General features: G+C 33.3%; 1 protein-coding gene across 1 annotated transcript; it reads right to left on the bottom strand.

Moving 5' to 3' along the window:
* Positions 1 to 16,069: 16,069 nt before the first annotated feature.
* On the bottom strand, positions 16,070 to 19,636 carry LOC103487532 (delta(7)-sterol-C5(6)-desaturase-like). Its single transcript, XM_008445871.3, has 3 exons — positions 18,998 to 19,636; positions 17,199 to 17,504; positions 16,070 to 16,722 (listed from the first exon to the last, which is right to left on the bottom strand). The coding sequence occupies exons 1-3, from the start codon at positions 19,221 to 19,223 to the stop codon at positions 16,430 to 16,432; spliced, it is 825 nt and encodes a 274-aa protein (XP_008444093.1). The 5' UTR covers positions 19,224 to 19,636; the 3' UTR covers positions 16,070 to 16,429.
* Between the last annotated feature and the right edge of the window lie 3,597 nt (positions 19,637 to 23,233).

The following is a 23,233-nucleotide window of genomic DNA, read 5'->3' as shown; positions in this document are numbered from 1 at the left end:
GGTACTTAGCTATCATTCTTAAGTAACCATAAATTCACATACGGTCTCTTTACTATAATCGAAGGGCTAGTAGGAGAATCTCTTACCTGGAGATTACTCAACCAATTCTAGCAGTAACAACACACTCTCCAAGCAGTGAAAGTCCTAAAAGATTAGGGACCACAATTTAATAATTTATCCCTCAAAGAAAATTGGTCCAAAACTCACTTGAAGCGGCTTATCCAAGATCAAGGTCGGACTTGGCTTGGACTTAGTTGGACGAATCCTCAGCTCGGCTTCCAATTAACTAAGTCAATTTAATCCAACAACCAATTTAAATACGGTCAAAATAACCTTAGTTGGATGGGTTACAATCAAAATCAACCTACCGAGGCTTACCGAAAAATGTGGGTCAAAACAGGCGGCTCACGAATCCTCAGCTCGGTTGGCTCGGCTGGAGAGACAAAAAACCAACTGGCGGCTCACGAATACGGGCGCAGGCGCAGCTTGCGGCGTGGAGCGGCGCGGCTTGCGGCGTGGAGCGGCGCGGCTTGCGGCGTGGAGCGGCGCGGCTTGCGGCGTGGAGCGGCGCGGCTTGCGGCGTGGAGCGGCGCGGCTTGCGGAGCGACTGAAGCGCTCGGGCGCGGACGTGATGCAGGTTGTGCGAGCGGGCGCTGGTTGGCCGACTTCATGCGAGGAAGCGACGCGGTGCGCTGGTCGGTTCCGGGTTCAAACGACAGCTGAGACGCTAGGCTTGGACTTTCGACGACGCGGCGTTGGCCGATGGTCGATGGTAGAACGGGGCGGACTACGGCGGGGAAGTTGCGAGCGCGGGTTATTTACGGCTGACGCTCGACGGTTCGGACGGCTCGGACGGCTCTCCGATGCGGCTAACAGGGTGGCTATCGGCTCGACTATCGGCTCGGTGCTTGCGACAGACGCTCGACGGCGACGATTTGGAGGAGGGCGGCGGCGGTGGCTAGGGTTTGGGGAGTTTGGGACTAGGGTTTAATTGGGGAAGATGATGAATAGTCTTCCACGTTTTCCAATGTCGTTTTTTAATAAAATAATAATAAAATAATAATTATTATCTTCTTTTATCTTTTTCCCTATTTTACTCCAAAAATAACAACTACTCATTCTCTCTCTTCATTTAAACCCATCAACTCTCCCCTTTAAAATCAATTACTCTCCCTCTCTCCAATCACATCACCTTTACCCTTTCAAAAATAATAAATAATTTTATTACCTTCATAACATAATTATTTTATCCTACTTTATTAATTAAGTACCCAATACATAATAATCTAAGGTCAACAATCATCAATTCCAAACATTAAGACAATGAGATCTTTTTCAAATATCCAATGGGATCAAACCTCCGTAACGTAAAATACTTCAACGATTAAAATAATACCCAAAATTTTAAATTTACACTTAAGATAATAAAAATTTAATTCCTCAAATTTTGGGGCGTTACATCTCATTTGCACTTGATGGAATTCGCCTACAGTAACAACTATCAGGCTACCATTAGCATGGCACCATTTGAGGCTCTGTATGGTAAGTGTTGTAGATCAGACTACCAACTAAGCCATACAGAAGATTAGAGCTCATATGTTGACAGCACAGAGCAGACAGAAGAGTTATACTGATGTACAGTGTAAGGATCTTGAGTATGATGTGGGAGACATGGTTTTTCTGAAGGTAGCACCTATGAAGGGTGTTCTGAGGTTCGAGAAGAAGGGGAAGCTAGATCCAAGTTTTGTAGGGTCATTTAAGATACTGGAGCGAATTGGCCCTGTAGCTTATCGTTTGACGTTGCCCTCATCATTTTCTACAGTGCATGAAAAATTCCATGTCTCCATGCTGAGGAAGTATGTCGCAGACCCGATGCATGTAGTTGACTTCAAACCTGAGCTGCGAGGAGCAGCCTCTTGAGATTTTGGCAAGGGAGGTCAAGATGCTCCGTAATCGAGGAATTGCTCTGGTCAAGGTTCTTTGGCGAAACCACGAAGTTGAAGAGGCCACATGGGAGAGAGAAGAGGACATGACAGCCCAGTACCCTAAGCTGTTCAAGGATTAGAACTTTCGAGGACGAAAGTTTCTCAAAGGAGGGAAGAGTGTAACGCCCCAAAATTTGAGAAATTTAATTTTATTATCTTAAGTGTAATTTTGAAATTTTGGGTGTTATTTAAATGTTGAAGTACTTTACCTTATGGAGATTTGATTCTATTGGATATTTGAAAAATATCTAATTGTTGTTAAGTTGGAATTTACATTTAGTTTTTGGTTGGTTAAATTAGTGAAGATTAATTATATCGATTGTATAATTAATTGTTAATTGAAGTTAAAATAATTATATTGTATGGGTAATATAATTAGAAAACAATGTTTACTTTGAGAGAGATATTTAGTGGAGAGAGAGAAAGAAATTTAAAATAATAAGTATATAATGGAAAATATAGTTATTAATTTTTATTAATTGGTGAAAGGTTGGTATGATTGAAAGGGATTGTTGAGTAAAAGGGGGTTTTTGTGAATTTTAAATGAGGAGAGAGAAAAGATTTGTTTTATTTGGAAAAAGGAAAAGGAATAATAATGATGTTATTATTATTATAAAATAGACCCTCGATGGACATGCCCCATTAATTTCATCTTCTTCATCACACCCACAAAAAAAAACCCTAACCCTAATCCCCCGCCGTCGTCGCTCCGTCTTCGCCAACATCTCCGTCACTCACTGCCGCCAACAACGTGGTAGTGTGAGCAGCCATCGAGTGGACCCGTGCGCCGTCCTTCGTTCGCAACATCCAAGTCGAAGCGACGCCATCCAAGCCGCTTTCATCATCGTCTATATCATTTCGTCGCTCGCCATCGCAAGGCAAGTCGGCAGCCATCATCTTCAGCAGCCCCGTTCCGTCATCAACCAACGGAGTTCGTCGCAACCTGAACAACGTCGTAGCGTCGAAAGATTGAGTGCCCATTCTCTTCGAGCCGACCCGACTCGTGCACCCACACATGCACCAACTGCCCGCATGAATAGTCGAGCTGTGCCTCCAGTCGCAAGCCGCCAAGCTTTTTTTAACCACCTAGCCATTTTTTGTTCTTTTCCCACCTATTTTTTGGTACGTTTTTGGTAAGTTGATTGGGTTTTGGCATACCCAACAAAGATTTAGTTTTTAGATTTTAAATAATTTAATTTTGGGCTAAATTAAATCATTTCTCATAAAGGACCATTTGGACCAGCTGAAGTGGGAGTGTGGGATTTCTCCAGTTAAGGGTAACTTGTTGCAACCTCGACCTTGGGTAATTTAGTTCGACTGAATTCTTGAGCCTTTGGTTGTTTAGATGGTTAAGTTATTTAAATTTAGTGTTTTCTAATTACTAGGACTTTGTCGCTTGGGAAACGTGTTATTTTGCTATAGATTTCGACTAAGCTAATCTTCAGGTAAGAGATTCTACTACTAAACCCTCGAGTTTAATTTAAAGAGACCGCATGTGTGAATGGTTATGTACTAATGATGGCTAGCTACAGAACTTGAGGTTACATATAGAAATTGATATTGTAATTTTGACTGCGGGAGGATTATGTGTTAGAGCTGATAATGCATTGATGTTATCACATACGTTTATTGATACAATATTGTGATTAAAGATGATATGACATGATATGACACGATATTACATGATATGATAGGTTATGTATGGTATGACATGTTATGGCATGATATATTATGATGTGATTTGATGATATGTTATGTGCATGCAATGGATAGGGTGTATGTTAGCTTCACCTATTAAGTCGTACCCACATGGGTGTCCTTTGGGATTACCACTCTTTTGACGACTGTGTAGTCTGACGGGATCACCAGTCTGACATTGACATTTACACATACATGATTTGAAAGATCCGACGGGGTCGCTCGCACTTATGACTGCGTAGTCCGATAGGATCACCAGTCTGACATTGACATTGACATAGACATGATGTGAGTGATTCGACGGGATCACTCATAGCCCGATCGTCTTAGGTGTTCTCTTGGGTTCACCAAAGACCAGCTTGTTCCTACGAAATCACAGATTACACGTGTTTGGGAACGTGCCAGTTTAGGGGTACCACTCTTCAGAACTCTAATAGGAAGTTAACAAGCACCTAGTGGGACTAGTAGTGGGTCCCTTACTGAGTATTTTTATACTCACTCTTTCCATTTTTATTTTTCTGGCAGAGGCAGAGGTAAGAGCAAAGGCAAGCTGGCGAATGACCAGAAGTGACCGTGGCGAGCCATAGGGATACGTTTGCTTCTGCTTTACATCATAGTTCGGAGTTTAGTATTTGCATTTTTATTTTAATTCTTTATTTGTTATTTTACTTCTTTAAAATTAGATAGGGTCCGAGTTAGGATTTTATTTTTGACTTATTTCTAAATACATTTTTTTATATTTTAATGAGAAATTCGAGGTTTTTTTTATTTTTCTATTTTAAAATTTTACAAATTTTATTTATCTTTTAAATTAGTAATGACTTCGGCTTAGTATAAGAAGTTGGGTCGTTATAATTCAAGAGTTTTTTTTTTTTTGTTAAGAAATTAAATCTAATTACATACAATAGAGTTAATATTATTTATTATTATTCAATTAATAAAAAATCTTCTAAACTTAGAGAATCATTTTTAAACTATATTTCTTCCAAATATTTATTCTTAATTCCAAATAGCATTTAATTTTTACTTTGTTATTATTTTAAAAAAATTTAACTTATAAAAAAAAAATCTATAGAGAATTCTATAATTATGTGATTCTTTCAAATTCCTCAACTAGTTCATATATTTAACTTGAACTTAATGTTATATTCATTGATTTATTAATTTATTACTCTTTGAGTTAGTTTTAAATTCTATACTCATAATTTCATAATAACAAAAAATGTGGTTTTAAATTTTTGTAACTGATTGAATTTGGAAGATCATATTTCAAAAGATATATAAAAATAATTGTTTATATTATTTTGATATATCTTTGTGAATCTTTTCAAATTCTATAAAAAAACTATTGAAATATCCAACTTAATCATCCATGTAAATAGTCTCATGTATTATTAATGGATTTATAAAAAAAAAAAAAAAAAGGAAAAATTATTCTTTTTCCTTTGTTTCAAGATGATTGATTCAAGATAAATCTCAATATCTTAATTTTAACTTTTACCTTTATTTTTTCTTTACATTTTATTTTGATAAACTGTACTTTTGAATTTTTTTTAGACTACAAGTTGTTAAGATTTATAATTATTTGTTTAAGTTTCAATTTAAACTACTCTTAGGCTGTTGGCAATATATTGATACAAAATCTCAAACATATTAGAAATATGCTCATACATGTTTTGAAACTTTCTTAAAATAATTAGAGTTTTTCAAATTTAAGAACTCTTTGAAGTACAAAGACAAGCATCCAAGTCTATAATTATCAAATCTTTTAAACAATAATAATTATAATTTATTAACTGTTTTATTTTTTACCTTTCAAGAATGATTCTTTTCTAGCACGCACATAAGTCAATAATATCAAGTATGTATGATGATGTTGAAGTAAGAGGTTCAATCCCCACATCCCACATATTGTCAAAAAAAAAAAAAACAAGAAGAAGAAGAAGAAGAATGACTTTTCAATTTCCTTGAATGGATGAAAAATTTGTAAAAATAAAATGAATTTTCTTTCTAAAAGTCAAAGATTTGATTCTCATTTTCGAACTTGTTATAATAAGAAACTTATAATAACATTATCACACATGCAACGCACGTCAATATTTCCTAGTATTAAATAAAAGGTCACAATATTTAATTTTATGTCATTTCAACTACTATAATAAATGAAACACATAACACTAGATAAATACCTATTACTCAAACATTCAATTTTATGACTTTTGGATTGTCCAAATTACTTTTCAACTTCAAAGCATTGCATCTCTTCAACTTCTTCATTTGATTCAATTCTTATTTCTTGGTTCATATCATTCTCCTCTTCTTCAAAAAGATTTTTCCTCAAATCTAAAGTAGATTCCAGTAATCATCTTATTTGCTCTTGAATTCATGAACAACAAAGTTCAAAATGAAATCTCTAAAATCACAACATTTTGTTTTACATATTTTCAAAACGACGTCATTTAATATTTAAGGAAATTGAATTAGAAGGCCTTGGAGAAAACAAATTTGCAGATCGAACCTAGATCTAAAACATTGAATAAGACAAAATTGTAAAATTAGGACCGGAAGTGACACTTTTTTTGAGATTTTATATAGTGGATAAAATGTGACGAGATAACTAGAGAAAATGAAAATCGTGAAAATAAGAAAAGAACACATTGCAACAATGGAAAAATATACCTAATCTAGAGCCAAAAGCTTTGATATCAAATTATATGAAACCTTTGGGCATTGAATCTAAGCAAGACTCAAAGAACTCAATCCCAACAACCTCAAAATCAATTTGATTTCAACCCCTAAGATAGGCTAGATCCAAGTTACTTAGATGATCTAATAAACCAAGGATCGAACAATGTCAAAAATTATCATCAACCCTTGATCTTCAAAGCACTCTACAAGTAAGTTAGATCAATTCTCACTTGAATGCTCCAAATATTCATGCATTCTATCACAAGAACACACAAGAACGAAATTCTACATTTTAAAATTTTCAAATTTCATTCATTCAAATTCTTTCCTTTTTCTCTCTAACTTTAATTGATTAGAAAATACATCATTCGAGTATAAAAGAACAAGACTAGAGTTGTTTTTCTCTAATCTTTTGTAAAAGAATACCTATTCAAATACCCATCATACAAAACCTTCCAATAAAATTGCCATGGTCAGTCAAGCAAGATATCTCCAGCTTGCATAGATTTAACCATTGAAACTTGTAAGGCTTAGGATGATGTTGAATTGGAATTTCCAATTGTTTGATAAAAAACGTACTAACAACAATTATGCAGCTTCCATTGTCAATTACAAGAGTACAAGAAATCCCATTAACTAAACACCTTTTCCACGATCTTTTTGGTCTTTAACATCATTTTCCTTAACTTGAGCACTAAGAAGCCACCTTGTAACAAGTGTCAATTTACTCCCATCTTCTAGTTCTTCCTCATTTTCTTCAATTGCTTCTTCAATTAGCTCATCTTTCTCACTTTCTTCTCCATCAGTGACAACTTCGCAATTTTTAATGATTATGATTCTTTTCACTACAACAAGTCAGGATATTCCCAATGCATTAAAACATCAGAGTAGGCTTCAAATATGTAGGGAACTGATTTTTCGATGCAAAAAGCGTCATCAGGAAGAGTATCGAGAGAAATGTGTGGGGAGACCCACTCTCCACGTGCTACCTGGAGGGATGAAAGCACTTTACACAGCAGAAAAATTAAAAAAGACCATAATTCAATTTAATTATAACCTAAAAAATACCAGTACATTGGTAAAAGAAATTACAAAACTAATTTCTATGGCTAAGCATGCTTTCAAGAAAAATTACAGAGAAGAAAAACTTACGCACGTTGATGACTCTAAATCTACCAAACTCCAATTTGGGGCACCACCACTTGAAAACCTTCCTATTATCTGGATTTAGATGGTTTGTAGGAACCAAATTGGAAGGAGGGAATTTTTCTAAAGAGAAAAAAAAACTTTTAGAGAGAATGTGACGTACGTAAAAAAATGACAGAACACTTCTGCTGCGTCGTACCAATAACTCCGAAGTTGAGAGAAAAGTGGGAACGTGGGAATACCACCCATGTTCCCTATTAATTTAATAAATAAATATTAAATTAATATTAATATTAAAATAAATAACTAATTTAATTAATTAATTAATTAAATCATATTTAATTAATATTTTATTTAAATCATATTTAAATAAGTATCTCTCACATAATCTATAATTTTAATTTAATTAAATCAAAATAAACTAAACTATTAATTAATTCTTCAATTAACTAATTTCTAAATTTATATTTAATTTAATCCAAATTTGAATCATATTCAAATATGAATTTCTCTCATAATCTATAGTTTTAATATGTATCATATATACATTAAATTTTAACCTATAGTTTTAGTATGAATCTAATTCACATTATATTAATATTTGAACTTATTCAAATATTTTATTCTCTCAAATTAATTTTGAATCATATCCAAAATTAAATTTATATATTAAAGTTTAATTAAAATATAAACTTTATATTATAATGTATCACCATACATTATATTAATTCCCAAAGTAAATTTCAACATTTCAAATTACAACCAATATAAATAAATCTCATTATCCTTTACGAGCTAGGAAGAGGACCTAATGGACCTACAGATCAGAAGCTACAACGATATGAGATTAATTGACTAAACTCATTAACTACATTAATCAATATTCGTTAATTGTATATACGCTCCACTAAATAATACTCACAGCTAAACTCTTCTCACTGTAGATATATTTCTGTATCCATGGATATAGGCTAATACCAGTAAGTTAGTCCTTCACAAGTGTTTATAACACCAGCGAGGTCAAATTACCGTTTTGCCCCTAGGTTACTTCTAGTCTAGAGAAGGTAGGGCCCTTTGTTCAAGTCTCAGAGATACCATTTTAGAGAACACTTATCTACTTACCCTAAAGTCGGGAATGAGTGAATTTCATTTTGTGTGATTATCTTTTCAGCTCCCTACTAGGTCTTGTCCCTAAAATGATAAGCATATTGAGTTGGCAATCTGGCCACTCTCACCTGTACAAATTAAAGGACAATCCCTCGCGAACAGAGTTCATAATACACTCAGGATTAAGACTAAGTTACTTAGGTCATCCTAATGAAATAGAAATCCAGCTAGTTAATGGAGTTACATCTGGTGATTACTATTTTGTGGTCCAATCTTATGCAAACTCATTGCATAGGATACCCTCACTCGCATGTCGCATACATGAACACATTGAATCAATGCACTTTTATCAAATACAAAGTGAGTCGTATCCATAGTGTTACCAGGATAAGGTACCTAACATTAACCTTATACTATAGACCCTTTAAGTTGAACTTGAACATTGATGCCCGTATGTCTTTACATACTGTTCAAGACTCATTAAATAGCTTAGGGTGTTAGTTTATTGGATTTATATAGGTTATTAAGAGAAAACTAATAATATAATCAACAACACTTATTGAAATTATAATAATAGAACACTTTATTAATAACAGTCAATTGATTATATTTACTATCTACGAGTTATAGGACATAAAACCCAACACTACCAACCTGGTGTTGAGAGTAAACTTCTTTCGACGTCACCAATATTGCCAACGTTAATACGACGTTGTAAAACCACGTTTCCCAACGTTTCGACGCAACTTCGGAAACTGTTGTCCTTACTTTATTCTAAGTGTGTCAAGAAAGGCTTTCAATTGCCGACGCATATGCTGCTTGGGAAAGATTTTTAAAAATATTTTTTTATTATTTTTGAATTGGTTTTTATTCAATCGTATTATTTTTTAATTCTAATACAATTTAAATTGAATCAAATTGTAGAAAATAAGCTATAAATTAGTAAATAATTATATAAAATACCAAATCCAAAAAATGTTACTATGTTTACGAATGTTTGAAAAAGTACATAATATAGTAAATGTTTGAAAAAAAGTACATGGAAATCAAAAAACTACGTACGTCTCCTAACAGCCGTGTATGCCATATTACACCAACTCCAGACCTACAATGACACAAAAGTAAGGTTATTAGATATGCATATCATTGAATAATGCAATGTAAAAAACTTAATAATTGAAAGATATATAAGTATCGCAAGGGACCATGGTCCCCTCTGTGCTTAACTCATTTCTTCTATAATCTTCTACATTTGTTCCATTTGTGAAGTTAGTAGCTCCGATGTCTTTCTCTATTCTTTAATCATGTGTTTAGCTTCACCAAGCTCGACTCATTGCTGCTCAATCATAACTTGTTGTAATTCGTACTCCTTAGCACTGACTGTCTTGCGGGGCTTGGGCTAGGGTCCCCAACCAAGACCTTTTAAGTAGCTTGGTCGTCTACCTAAAACGGTCTCACATATCTTGTCCCCAAAGAGTGGCTAAAAACCTCTGGGGTAGGTTGGGACTGAAGTTCCAGCATTTGATTTTGCAATAAATTTCGTAATTAAGTTATGCCCAATCTCTCAAACTTTTCACTAAAGTTAAGTTTAAACTACAGAGGCTACCATAATTGCAAAATATAGCCACCACAAGCTAACCACAAACAACTTTAATCTTTACAACCTACCTACCTTCCAACATATATACTTTACAGGCTACCTACCATAGCTCCAAACCCTCAGAAATACTAACAAATTCAAAACTAAGTTGGCAATTAGGCTACCATAACTACAGGATAGCCAAAACAAATCTCAACCACAAATTACAGAAATTATAAAACAATGACAGCCCTCACCCCTCTCAAGTTTTCAATACGACCTCCTCTCAAATTTTCAACCCTAACCTCCACAAATTTTTAATTCAAACCCTAAACCCTAAACCGGCCCCCTTCAAAATTTCAATTGAACCCCCCTCTCCAAATTTTGCCACCCACCCCCTTCAAATTTTTAAGTATCCTCCTCCCCCTCAAATTTTCAATTCAACTCAATTCCCCAACTTTAAATTTTCAATTAACCCCCCTCCCACCCCTACCCACTTCAAATTTTCAACCCACATCATTCAAAATTTCAACTTCAAAGTCGAAATCTACTCAAAAACAATATCGTAAAACTAATTCACAATCAAAATCCTAAAACTAATTTTATAACACAAAAAAACTAAACCAAAAATAAAACTAGAATACTTACCTGAATAAGGAGGAACGACGACAGGGGAACGGAGGCAAACGACGATGGCATTGATTCTCTTCGTCTTCTCCTCCTTCGTTTTTGGTTCTCTCCTCTCTTTGTTTTTGTTATGTGATTTACATAACTGAAAGTTATTTTTTATAGGGGAACTCTGACGCACCATGAAAACATCAAGGGAGCTCCACTATTCTTGATGCCATTAGTAATGCATCGAGAATAACCACACACATTATCGACGCATCATTAATGGCATTGGGAATAATCACACCCATTCCTGACGTCATGCATGGCACGTCGTGAAAAACAATATGAAATATTTAATTGTTAACAATTTTCAATGCCTTTAGCAATGCATCTCCCATTACCGATGAATTACTAATGGCGTCGAAAAAGTGGATGCCCATTCCCGATGCCATGCAAGCCACATCGTGAGAAAAGTTAAATATTATTTAATTGTTTACCTTCCCTAACACATTACGTCCACACATCGGGATTGGCAACTTGTTTCCCAACGTCGTGCAAGTGACATTGGAAAAGGTGAACAATTAGATATTATATTTTTCTTTTCCCAATGTGGACAAAATGGCATCGAAGAAAGGCCTCTATCCCGACATCCTTTCCCCCATGCTCCTTGTGCATCGAAAAAGCCCCGATTTCTTATAGTATTTGTTTGAACATTCATGAGCAACATGTCCAATTCATTGACATTTCCAACATTTTTTGTCTCGATTCTTTCCTCGAACTTCCTTGGATCCATCCATGGAGCTCTCAGCCTTATCTTTCTTTTCAAACTCAACCTTTCCTTTAGGTTTGAAAATCCACACTTCCACTATTTGAATTCTTTTGCCAAGTAGTAGTAGAAAAAGAAGTAGATTTAGAAGAAACTCACCTCTTGAAGTGCGTCATCTAATCCTAAGCGAATTGCCCTTCAATTTTAACAAGGTGTAACAACTCTTTCATATCAAAGTAAGTTATCCACTTGGTTGGCCAAACCTCGATTCATTCCTTCGAGGAATCATGCCATTGTATCCTTTTCATCGAAATCAATATTGGTTCTGTTCTTAAGGGTTTGTGTTTCTTATAATAATCATCCACATTTTTGGATCCTTGTTGTAAAGAGTAAAGCTTTTGCTTGAGTTCTCAAATGTAGTGCTTAAGAATGTACCTCCTCTGCATTAGGGCCTTTAATTCCTCCCAAGTTTCAATTGACTCTTCATAATTCCTTTTCCATTCAAGTTTCAATGATGTCCACCAAACCCTTACATAATCCACAAATTCAGCTACCACAAGCTTCATTTTCCTTTCTTCACTAAAATTATGGCAATAAAAAACATGCTCGATTTTGCTCTCATATTTAAAATATTCCTTTGGATTTGTTGTCCCATGAAATGTAGGAATTGTGAGCTTCGCTCCTCCTATCCCTCTTTCTTCTTTTCTTTCATTTTGGTACTCCCTTTCATTCTTCTTTTTGGTAACATACCCCTTCCCTCTCTTCAGCTTCCTATTCTTCTACTTTGGCATATCTCGCACACATCTCGCATACTCCAAGCTTTTACTATGTGTTCTAAAATCAAATTTCTATCTGTTTTTAGTTACAAATTTTTATCTCTCAAGGAATAAAAAATCGGTAAATAAAACTTTAAAATACAACAAAAATCAATAAAAATTTTATTGTAAAAGATGTATAACAACTTTTCTTTTCTTAGTCTACTCATTCCAAAATTTGGCAACCAAATTTAAAAATTAGAAAATTTAATTAAAAAACCAAAAACTTAGAAGAAAAAAAAATAATGGAAATCAAACAATAGTTTCTACACAAAAAAACGATTTCCAAATAAAATCAACAAAGAACAATTCACTACAAATAACAATGGTTGGAGTTTGAGAAAATTTTCTAATTTGTATGAAAAATGATGCCCACATCCATCCAAATCTCCATTGTCGTTGCTATCCACCGTTCGATCATGCCACCATCATTTTATAGAAGCACTTTTCATCGTTGTTGCTGAGTAGTCGTGCACGAGGGGTATGTTTGTGTAAAATCATCATCACACACCTAAAATGAATATAGAATTAGTTTGGATTTAACAAAAATTCGAACATAGGTCATCCTTAAATTATTATGATATTTGCAATATGAAAATCAATATGCCTTCAGATCAACTTATTATTGAATAAACTAGATCGAATACCTCAACAACAACAATCAAATCAGACAACCAAGAGCAATAAAAAAAACAGAAACAATAACACCCAAATTAATTGTAATCAAAGACAAAACAGAAATCATCAAGCAAGTCATGACAGCAAATTCTCAAAGAATATCAACCCATATCAATTAAACACAAGAATTAAGGTTTCTAATGGAAGCAAATTTTGCAAATCAAATGAAAACCACCACTAAAATTGCAATTTTCTATTGTAAGCAACCAATATTTATTTTCTGCTAAGTGTGCATAATTTGTCATTCAATAATTCAGTAAATGACAGAAACACCTAAATGAGACAATCTAACTCTTAAAGAATTTTCCTTTTCAAAAAAATAAAATCTAGATATAGGCAACGATGGAATGATCAAATAGAAAGAACTTTTTCTCACAAATTTTCACACAAAATCTAGATCTAAACAACAATGGAGCAAAAATCAATAAACAAGATTTTCACACCAACTAAAATTTTTTATCACCTACTAAAAAGTTCAGTAACCAAACGAAAGTTGTCTTGCCACGTTGTTCAAATTCCCTCACCACATTGTACCGCCTTTGTCTGATACCCTTCACCTTTCATTCAAAGATGCTCTGGTAGAATAAGAGAGATAGAGAGAAGATCGCATAAAAGTGAGGAGGGGAAGAACGAGGGCAAGAATGGGGAGGGAAAAAAGATCGCATAGAAGTGGGGAGGGGAAGAGTCGACGTTTCCATCTGCCGAGGAAAAAATAGTGGGAAGGGAATGAATGAAAAGCATGAAATTAGGGTTTTTTTATGAAGATAGTTATGACATTTCACATCAAATTTGTCCTAAAACTCTTCTTTTGAAAAAAGTAATCCCAAAAATTCCTTACATACTAAAATGTGTTCCATTTTTTTCTATTTCCCAGTTTTCTTTGTGAAAAATAAAAAAAAAAGATCTGATGCCTTCGGAGGGTGCTGAGTAGAAAGTAAGCTAGCCACTATATATATATATATATATATTAGCTAAGTCAAGACACAAAACTGACATAAAATCAACCAACTTCTAATCCTAAACAAGCCTCTGGTTCTTTTTCTTTGGGGCATGGGATTTTAGACCTGAGGAGCTTATTCCTTGACATGGCAGTTTTTTGTCTGGGAGAACTACATCTTAGTTTCTATAAACTTCTTTTAAGAATGCAATATTTCTTTTCCTTTAACCTCAATTAAGGTTGCTAAAACTTTACTTGTTCCTTTTAGTCTTCTTTTACAACAGTAGGCATAGCTTTCACATACACCCCTTATTCTTGACTGTGCAATGATATCTTTTCTTGTCAAACCATTTTGTTACTAATCCAATCATTTCATCCCTACATATCCACTGCACTTAATGAATTCAAATAATAGGCAGGAAAAATAGACTACTGACCTAATGTGCTTGTCTTGCAGGGGACAGCTGATGAAGTTGTTGATTGATCCTTTGGAAAGCAGCTTTGGGAGCTTTGCAAGGAAAAGTGCGAACCTATATGGCTAAATGGTGGCGGGCACTGCAATCTAGAGCTCTACCATGAGTTCATCAAACATTTATAGAAATTTGTACAGTCACTTGGAAAATCCAAAGCATCAACTAATGGTTCTGACAAAGCTGAGTAGAAATTGACAATCAGAACAAACCATCTGAAGCTAGCATTCCTATTCATTCAAATTGGCTGCCCATCTTCCAGAAACAGTTTAGATTGTTTGCTTGAGAATTAAAAGAAAAAGGCAAAATGACAAGCTAACGAGCCTGAGAAATCTCGTATGAGCACAGATCATATTGATAGGTTTAGGAAAAGAAGAGCTTAGTCTGCTAACCAATTATGCTGATTACTCCCAAAATAAGATATGCACTAATCTCAACTCTGACCCCTTCTATAATGGTGCATCCATTTCTACCAGCAGCGGACCAATTGAGTGTGATTCCCTTTTGTTTCCTTCCAACTTTTCATCTTATGTTCACAGATTGAGAAACTTTTCATTCATATCTCCCAAGATTAGAGCAAAACGTTGCTGTTTATGCACATCAATTATTGATTAAATGAATTTCCTTTCTCATTATATGTTTAAACAAGCTAAAATGTTGATGTACCATTATGGGAAATTCAATTCCCTGTATCTAACTTGAAGCATTTCCTTTGGTAGTTGGATGTTTTGGGAGGTGGTGTCGCAACCTTTTTTGAATGTCAGGATTGCATGCACCACTCGTTATTTTGGTGAAACCAAAGTGAGTAAATACTTTTTGTTATTGAAAGGTGGGAGGTCTTTTACTGTTTTGAATAATGTATACTGCCTTGAAAAGACTAAAATATAAAAAGCAAGTAGTCAATGTCTCTGATATATTGCTTGCATTCTACTTGCTTTTGGTTGTGGTTGATTTTTCCTCTTGCTTGAGCAAAAGCTTGCAGTGGGAAGAGACTTTTTGTTCTTTACACCTCCAAAAGAAAAAGATTACGGCTGCTTTCTCTTTTTTTTTTTTTCTTTTTTTTTTTTTTTTTTTTTTTTTGAGAAATGGAACCGGTAGGATTCATCTCTTGTAAGGTGAGGAAGATAAACACAAAAAAAAAAAAAAGAACCGATAGATCGGAGGAAAGAAGTCGATTGGTGTCGGTTTGGAAAATTCAAAATCAGCAAATTTAAAAAATCAAAGAATAAAACCGACCAACGATTGAAGTCAGTTGGAAAATTGACTCCAACCAACGATGCTCCCCCCTAATACTATCCTCCCAATGCATCTTTTCTTACGGTTGAAAAGACTACATCAATTTTACTCATTGACGATTGAGGTCAGTTGGAGTCAATGCTCACCTGACTCCAACCAACGATGCTCACCCCTGATATTATCCCCCTGATGTATCTTTTCTTACCATTGAAAAGACATCATCAACTCAGAATATACAAAGAGATAAACAACTCAAGTATTCATAGCTAAGAAAGGAATTTAGGTGTGTTTGTGTTGAGAGTTATATGACTAGCTTTTCCTTTTCTGATTTCATACAATTACATTTGAAGACTTGCACAAATTAAAGATGGGAAATCATGGAGTCCATTCCCCATACATGATCATTGACTATTTTTCTCACAAAGTTTTCATTTCAATATGATATACAAGAATATAACTAATGCCTCCACAAGTTTGACTTACCAGTTACCATTAGCAATAGCAGCACACAGGCCTTGTGGATTCCTGGACACTGAGAATGAATGTGTGATGTGATGGTATGTATGGCTTCATCAATCACCCTGGAATGACAACTTATTCTGTAACATACTAGAAGACCTGATCTAATCGTTAACTAACTAGATTTACATTGAACACAAAGAATCATCAATCGCCATAACAATTAAGCAGTTGATGTCAAAGCAATGACCAATTACAACCCCTTGGCTTCTATATCCATTGGATCAAGGAGCGTCCCAAACATCCAATCCATCCATATGGAGTAATGGCCATAATTGTAGCGGTATCTTGTATGATGAATTGTGTGGTAGCCAGCACCCATAACTGGCCACATTCGTGAGTGGATGCCATCGTGAATGTTTGCTGTCCATACAACCTCGAAGAATAGCAGCACAATATGTGTTCTAAAATGGGTTGGAATGAGAAATAGAGCAAACAAATGAGGTATTGCCTGCAATATCCCGTCCATAGGGTGAAATGCTAAACCTGCCCATCCAAAAAGACCATTCACTAGAGAATCTTTCAAGAAACGGCCAAAGAACTTTAGTACCAAGTCAGAAGCAGCAAACAGGAAATGAAGCAATTTAACAGATCATTGTCCCAACTACTTCAAAATCCAGTGAAGTTTCCTTAGCATCAGCTTATTTTCGGATTGTAAACTTCCTAATCAAACTATAGTCATATGTCATCTTTATTCCTATTATCACAATGGAATTGAAAAGCATGACACTTTTTTTTCATTTCTAATCATTTGTTTGTTTCCTGTAAAAGACAATTTGTGAAAGTGATTTATTGAGATTGGTTCGTATTTTGGGTTTTGACACAAATTCAAACTGAACTTGAGCAAATCAAACAAGAATCACATATGACATGAAATCTTTTCAAACAGGTATCTTTGAGCATGAATGGCAAGATGAATCCCAAGTGGCTGCAAAAATTAAGAAAGCAAATTAAGAACTTACCAGCAAAGGGGGAGAGAGTAGTTTTCTTGTTGTAGATATGATGTTTAGCATGAAGATACTTGTAAAGAGGCTTTATATCATGCAGTCCCCTATGCATCCAATAGATACAAAACTCTATAAAGGTAAGATAAGTAATTATATGGAAGGCATAGGCAGGCCATCCGACATCGAGTACCCTTGGATAGCATTTTGTCCAATCATGTTCAACCACATATTCAGCAAAAGTTGGAAGGACGCAGTACAATGGCATGGCCTTGATTGTTACAAGGATTTGCAAGAGCATCGATTTATTAGATGGAATAGAATCTGCAAGAAAATGTCCAGCAGGTCAAACAATTATACAAGCATTGACCCATACAGTTCATATTATATGAATTTGTTTTGACATGAAGGATATTGCAAATCTGAAAAGAGTTACTTGAATTCTTACATACAGCCTCATACAAATCCTAAATATACTCTATGAATGAAAACTTTTATACATTACAATGCTCGTAAATGTTGAAGATATATTTTCAAAAGTTTGACGTCTTAAACTGCTGGTGAATTTTGGGGGGAATAAGTACTCAACTCATCAAACTCCAAATTGGAGGCAGATGATCAACATAATTTAGAAGCTTATTCCATTCAATGATACTAAACCAAATTATCCTGAAATGAAAATTTGGTATATGATACACATACAAAAGTATCAAATTAGAAAAAAGGTCACTCTGGAGAAAAAATTTCAATTGAATATTGTACCCGACTCGATGTTCAATATTCATCTCATATAATATTCAGTTCAAAATAGCTATCTACCAAAACATCCCACAAGTTGATTAACGCCAAGTGTTTAAAAATAGGCAGTTGTTTCTTGAAATTAGTCAAGGTTTCTCAAAGACCACATATTGTAAATAATATCTAAATCACAAGTACCATGTGTGACTGATATTGTAAGCCAAAAGTAACAAATGTTACTAAAGGAAATACAATGTCCTCTCCCCGAATATTTATGTTCATGCAAAGAGGAATCTTTCATTTAAGCAACAAATGAAATATCCTCTTCTTTAAGTAGCCTAACTGAGAGGCCCCAATAAACTATACTATCTATTAGCTCTAAATTCTTATGGTTAAGTGTTGGATATACAGTTCTTTTCATAACAATTCATCTATTTAGGAAAAAGAAGAAAGAATAATCATCGGCTTGCTCAAATCAAAACATGCCTTTTAGGAAATCTATCTGTCAAGAACAAGTAGATGATTCAAACTACTATAGATTAGTAATCCGTTACAATCATCCATCCTGGAAAAGCCAAAAATCACCAGCATCTCAAAAATAAAAAGGCTCATCAAAGCCATGTTAAGTTTATCTCAACCAGAGCCTTCCAGACAAATTATTTTTGCACATCCCATGGTATCATAAGAAGAAAGTATCAATGAAGAATCAAATAAAACACCTCAACATTAAAAAACAAAATGAATCAATAGAACCAAAATGAATCCGATATAGCATGCAGTAAGCACACGTATAAGAAAAGAAAAAAGAATGAGTTGAAGAATAATAGCTGAATCAAACATGAATTAGTGGCTGAAATTAGTAGAAAGAAAACCAAATCCAGATTCTCCGGAATGACACGCAAATCCGTTGGATAATCAGTGAAATACTAAGAGATCAAAAAGTGACCCAACAAAGAACTAAGGAAAATAACAAAATCCAAATAACCAGAATTAGAACTCATTGATGGAGCAGTTGAGATAATAACAGTATAAAACACAAAAGAGAGCAAACTGAAAAAGAAGAAGAAAAAGGTAAACACCTTTGGGAACATAGACATTGCGCTTCCAGTAATAGATGTAAAAGCACCAAAGAAAGCCAGAAAAGAAGTAAATTAAGAATCCACCAACGCAGTTTCGAAGCCAAGTTTGAAGAATATGAGGAAATGGGTATAAACTAAAGTTTGGAAAAATGGTTCCCAAAACAATGCGGTTGTAGAAACTAGTCTCCTCAACAAAGAGCTCCAAATACGGCGGCCCACCGCCCATGGCTGTCGAAAATAGCCAACGGAAAACAGAAAAGAAACAGTCGAATCAGAAGCAGAGGAAGCAGAGGAAGCAGAAAGAGGTAAAGAAGAGAAAAAAGGGAAAAACAAAGAGAATCTGAGTTGGAATGGAAATGAGTTGTGAGAATTTATAGCCCAAAAAGTGCTGTGCTGTGTGCTAAATCCATTGATGAGAAAGATCACTACTTCAACACTCTGCCAATCGTAGGACCGGACCAGACCAGACCAGACCAAACCAGAGCCGACCCTCCATTTCAATTGAAATCAAAATTCACTCGCTACTTCAACTTTTTTGGATCCTTTTTTCATTCTTTTAAAAATGGTAAATGGGTGTTTTCCTTTTCTGGGGCTCGAGTTTTTTCCTTTCCTTTTTTTTTTTCGCTGTAGCGCCACCCTGTGGGCACTGCCAGCCATGGTCTAAGCTATTTGCAATTATTACACGAAATGGGGATGTGGGATTCACAATTGACTGAAAATTCAAGCTTTTTTCTGTGTTATTTTTTGTTCTTATCTTAGATGAATGGGCAAAAAAAAGGTTGATTTTGTTTTTTGTTTGGATAGATAGTTTTGTTTTTAGGGACGTTCTAGTCAAACTTCGAAAGAAGAATAAAAAAATAAGCACTTTGGAGTTTGAAGTTGAGGGTTAGAAAGTCCACATGTTAACGTCAAATCCTCGCATAAATGAATATGACAAAGACAGAAATTTAGGGCAAAAAAAGGGAAAAAAAATCCCAATACAAAGTCTGTCATTTTCGGTGACAAGAAGAACAAATAAGGAAATATGTCAAATTACAGAAAATACCAAACTTTTGTTTGGCAACTTGTTATTAATATCCTTGAAGTAAAAATAACAATAGTTTCAAACATAAAATATTTTCAAATCCAGCAAAATAAATTAAAATAATAGTAAATTTTTATATAAATATATTAGTAATATTAATAATTACTTCCAAAAAAAATTACGCCTATTATTGTGGTAGATTTTAAAATTTTATTATATTTTATAAATATTTTTAGCTATTTATAATAGGAAAATTGTCAAAAATGATTAATTTTGTAAAACATTTACAAAATATAATCAAATTTCAGATTTTATCGATGATAGACATTAACATACACTAATATGCTTGTATCAGCTATATTGATAGATAGTAATAGAACTTTATCATTGATAGAAGAAATTTTTTTGCTACATGTTGTAAATATTTTCATTTATTTTCCTATGTTTAAAAATGTCTCTTCATAACAATAATAATGTATAATAAAACTTATAAAAATAAAATAGTTAAAATAAGATATCTTTTTTTGCCTAGTTTTAAATTACTTCCTTTTTCATCTACGATCTTTTTTTCCAACCGAGAAAGCGCTCGATCCAAGTTTTGTTAGTATAAATGAAGTAGAGGGATTTGAACCACCAACTCCTTGATCCTCAACAGAAAATTGTGTTAGTTGAACTAAGATCTTGAAAATGTGCTAAGTTAGTTATTTAAAAAGTATAATAAAATGTAACTCTTTATTCATAATAGGCAATAGGTATATAATAAATATCTATCAAGAATAAATAATTATATATTTTAGGATAATTTACATAAATATAACAAAATCTAAAATATTTACATGTATGTATAATAAAAAATAGAAACTCATAAAGCCATTTTTCCATTGTTTAAAAAGAACTACACGATCGAACGATCACTTATCATAATCAGCACGATCGTTTAGCATGATCAACACAATCGTTTATCATAATAAACACGATCGTTAGACTTAAAAAAATTTTAATGATCATTTACATTAGACTATATGATCGTTTACTGTAATTAACACAATTATTTTTCATGCATGATCAGCACGTACGATCATTGCCATAGTGAACATGATCATTTACCATAGTCAATACGATTGTTTAAATTTGATGTTTTTTTTCTATCATTAAAAAAGAATTACATGACCGTGTATCATGATCTAAACAATCATAGATCATTCGTTTAGACTGTGTATATGATCGTTTAAAAGAAGATTACACGTACATACGTGACCAATTAATCGCGTGTTGATTGTGGTATTTTTCATGGTAGACTATGACATTTTTTCATTTTCAAAATTGTTCTATATGGTATAAATATTGTACCGATTTGTTACATTTTTCAAAAAAATCCCTATATTTTACTAAATTTGAAAGTATTATCGATAGTTTTCCATTTCAAATTATTATTCTAGATTTTTTTTTCTTTTTAGCGATTAGTTTTTTAGTTTGAATTTTTTCTAGTCTTGTTATAATTTTATTCTTAAGATTTGAGTTTTATTTTAATTTGATTTTCAATTGTTAAGATTTATATTTTTAACCTCGATATATATCTATTATGTTTTTAATGTTAATGTTTATTTATTAATTTTAAAAACTTAAAAAAATTAAAATTAATTAAGTTTTGTACTTTCTTCGCTTTAAAAAAATTCACTTCATAATTATTTAAACCATTTACAAATATATATTTATTGAAAGCAGTGAAATTAAAAGCGCAAATCTTGAAACATATGAATCAAATTAAAACAAAATTCAAATATAATAAATAAAATTGTAACAATTTAAAACGTAAAGATTAAATTGATATCAAACTTGAACCTAGAAAACTAAGAGTAAAGGTTAGAAACCAAAATTGTATTTTTCTCAGATAAATAAAGAATATGTACTTACAATTATTTGGATAGAAAGTTTAATACTTCGTTTAAAAAATGCACGACTCTAGAAACTTCAATTAATATACCCTTAAACTTTCATAATGAAAAAAAGTATAAAAATACTCTACACATGAATTATTAATAGCAATCTTTTCAAAAATATAGAAAAACGGAAAAGTATTTATACTATATAGAACAATTCCAAAAACAGAAAAAGCTCAGAGACCTACCGTGTAAAACACAAAAAATATCCTGTCAACTACGCCATCAACAATGCGTGCGTAATATATTTGCAATCGTTTATATTTGGCTATTGTTTGGTACACGATCGTTTAGATATGACTACAATCTATTTTTTTCAATTCTATCGTTTAATTTTGTTAAACAAACGTTTAATTTGGTTACACGGTCGTTTAGATTTGGCTAAACGATCTTTTTAAATTATTATGCTACACGATCATTTATTTTTCTATACGATCATGTAGATATGACTACAATTTATTTTATCAATTCTATCGTTTAGTTTTGTTACAAGATCGTTTAATTTGGTCACACGATTGTTTAGATTTGGGGACCCAAATCTAAACTATTTTTTTTCAAAACTTGGTAGACGATCGTTTAGATTTGGCTAAACGATTTTTTTTAATTTTTTGCTACACAATCGTTTAATTTTTTTATACGATCGTTTAGATTTGTCGACACGATCGTTTTGATTTGTCTATAAGATCGTTTTGATTTGGCTAAATGATTTTTTTAATTCTTTTGGTACACGATTGTTTAAATTTGTCCACTAATGATTTATTTCTTTTTTACACAATCGTTTAGATTTGGCTACTCCAATTTAAATATTTTTTTAAAAAATTTTATTTACGATTTTTTAGATTTTGCTATTTTTTGTCTATGGTCATTTAGATTTGGTTATCCAAATTTAAACGACGTAAAAATAATAAGAGAAAAAAAAGAAAGACGATAGAAAGAAATCACAGCAAAAAAAAAAAAGAAGAAAGACGATGAAAAGATTAAATGACATAAAAAAGAAACAAAAAAGAAGAAAAACGTTGAAAATATTAAACGACGTAAAAAAGAATAAAAAAAGAAGAAACACGATTGAAAGAAATCGCAAAATCAGAAAAGAAAAAGACGATGGAAAGATTTAACAACGTAAAAAAAATTGAAAAACAAGAAAGATGATGGAAAGAAATCGCATAGAAAAAAAGAGGAAAAGAAAAAAGACGAGAAAACGCAGAGGAAGACAATGAAAGAAATTGTAGGAGGAAGACTATAATGAAGAAAAATAGAAGGACAAACCTAAAA

Source organism: Cucumis melo, chromosome 7 (genome assembly GCF_025177605.1).
Source record: "Cucumis melo cultivar AY chromosome 7, USDA_Cmelo_AY_1.0, whole genome shotgun sequence".
Classification (NCBI taxonomy): Eukaryota; Viridiplantae; Streptophyta; class Magnoliopsida; order Cucurbitales; family Cucurbitaceae; genus Cucumis; species Cucumis melo.
This window is presented reverse-complemented; position numbering and strand designations above follow the sequence as displayed.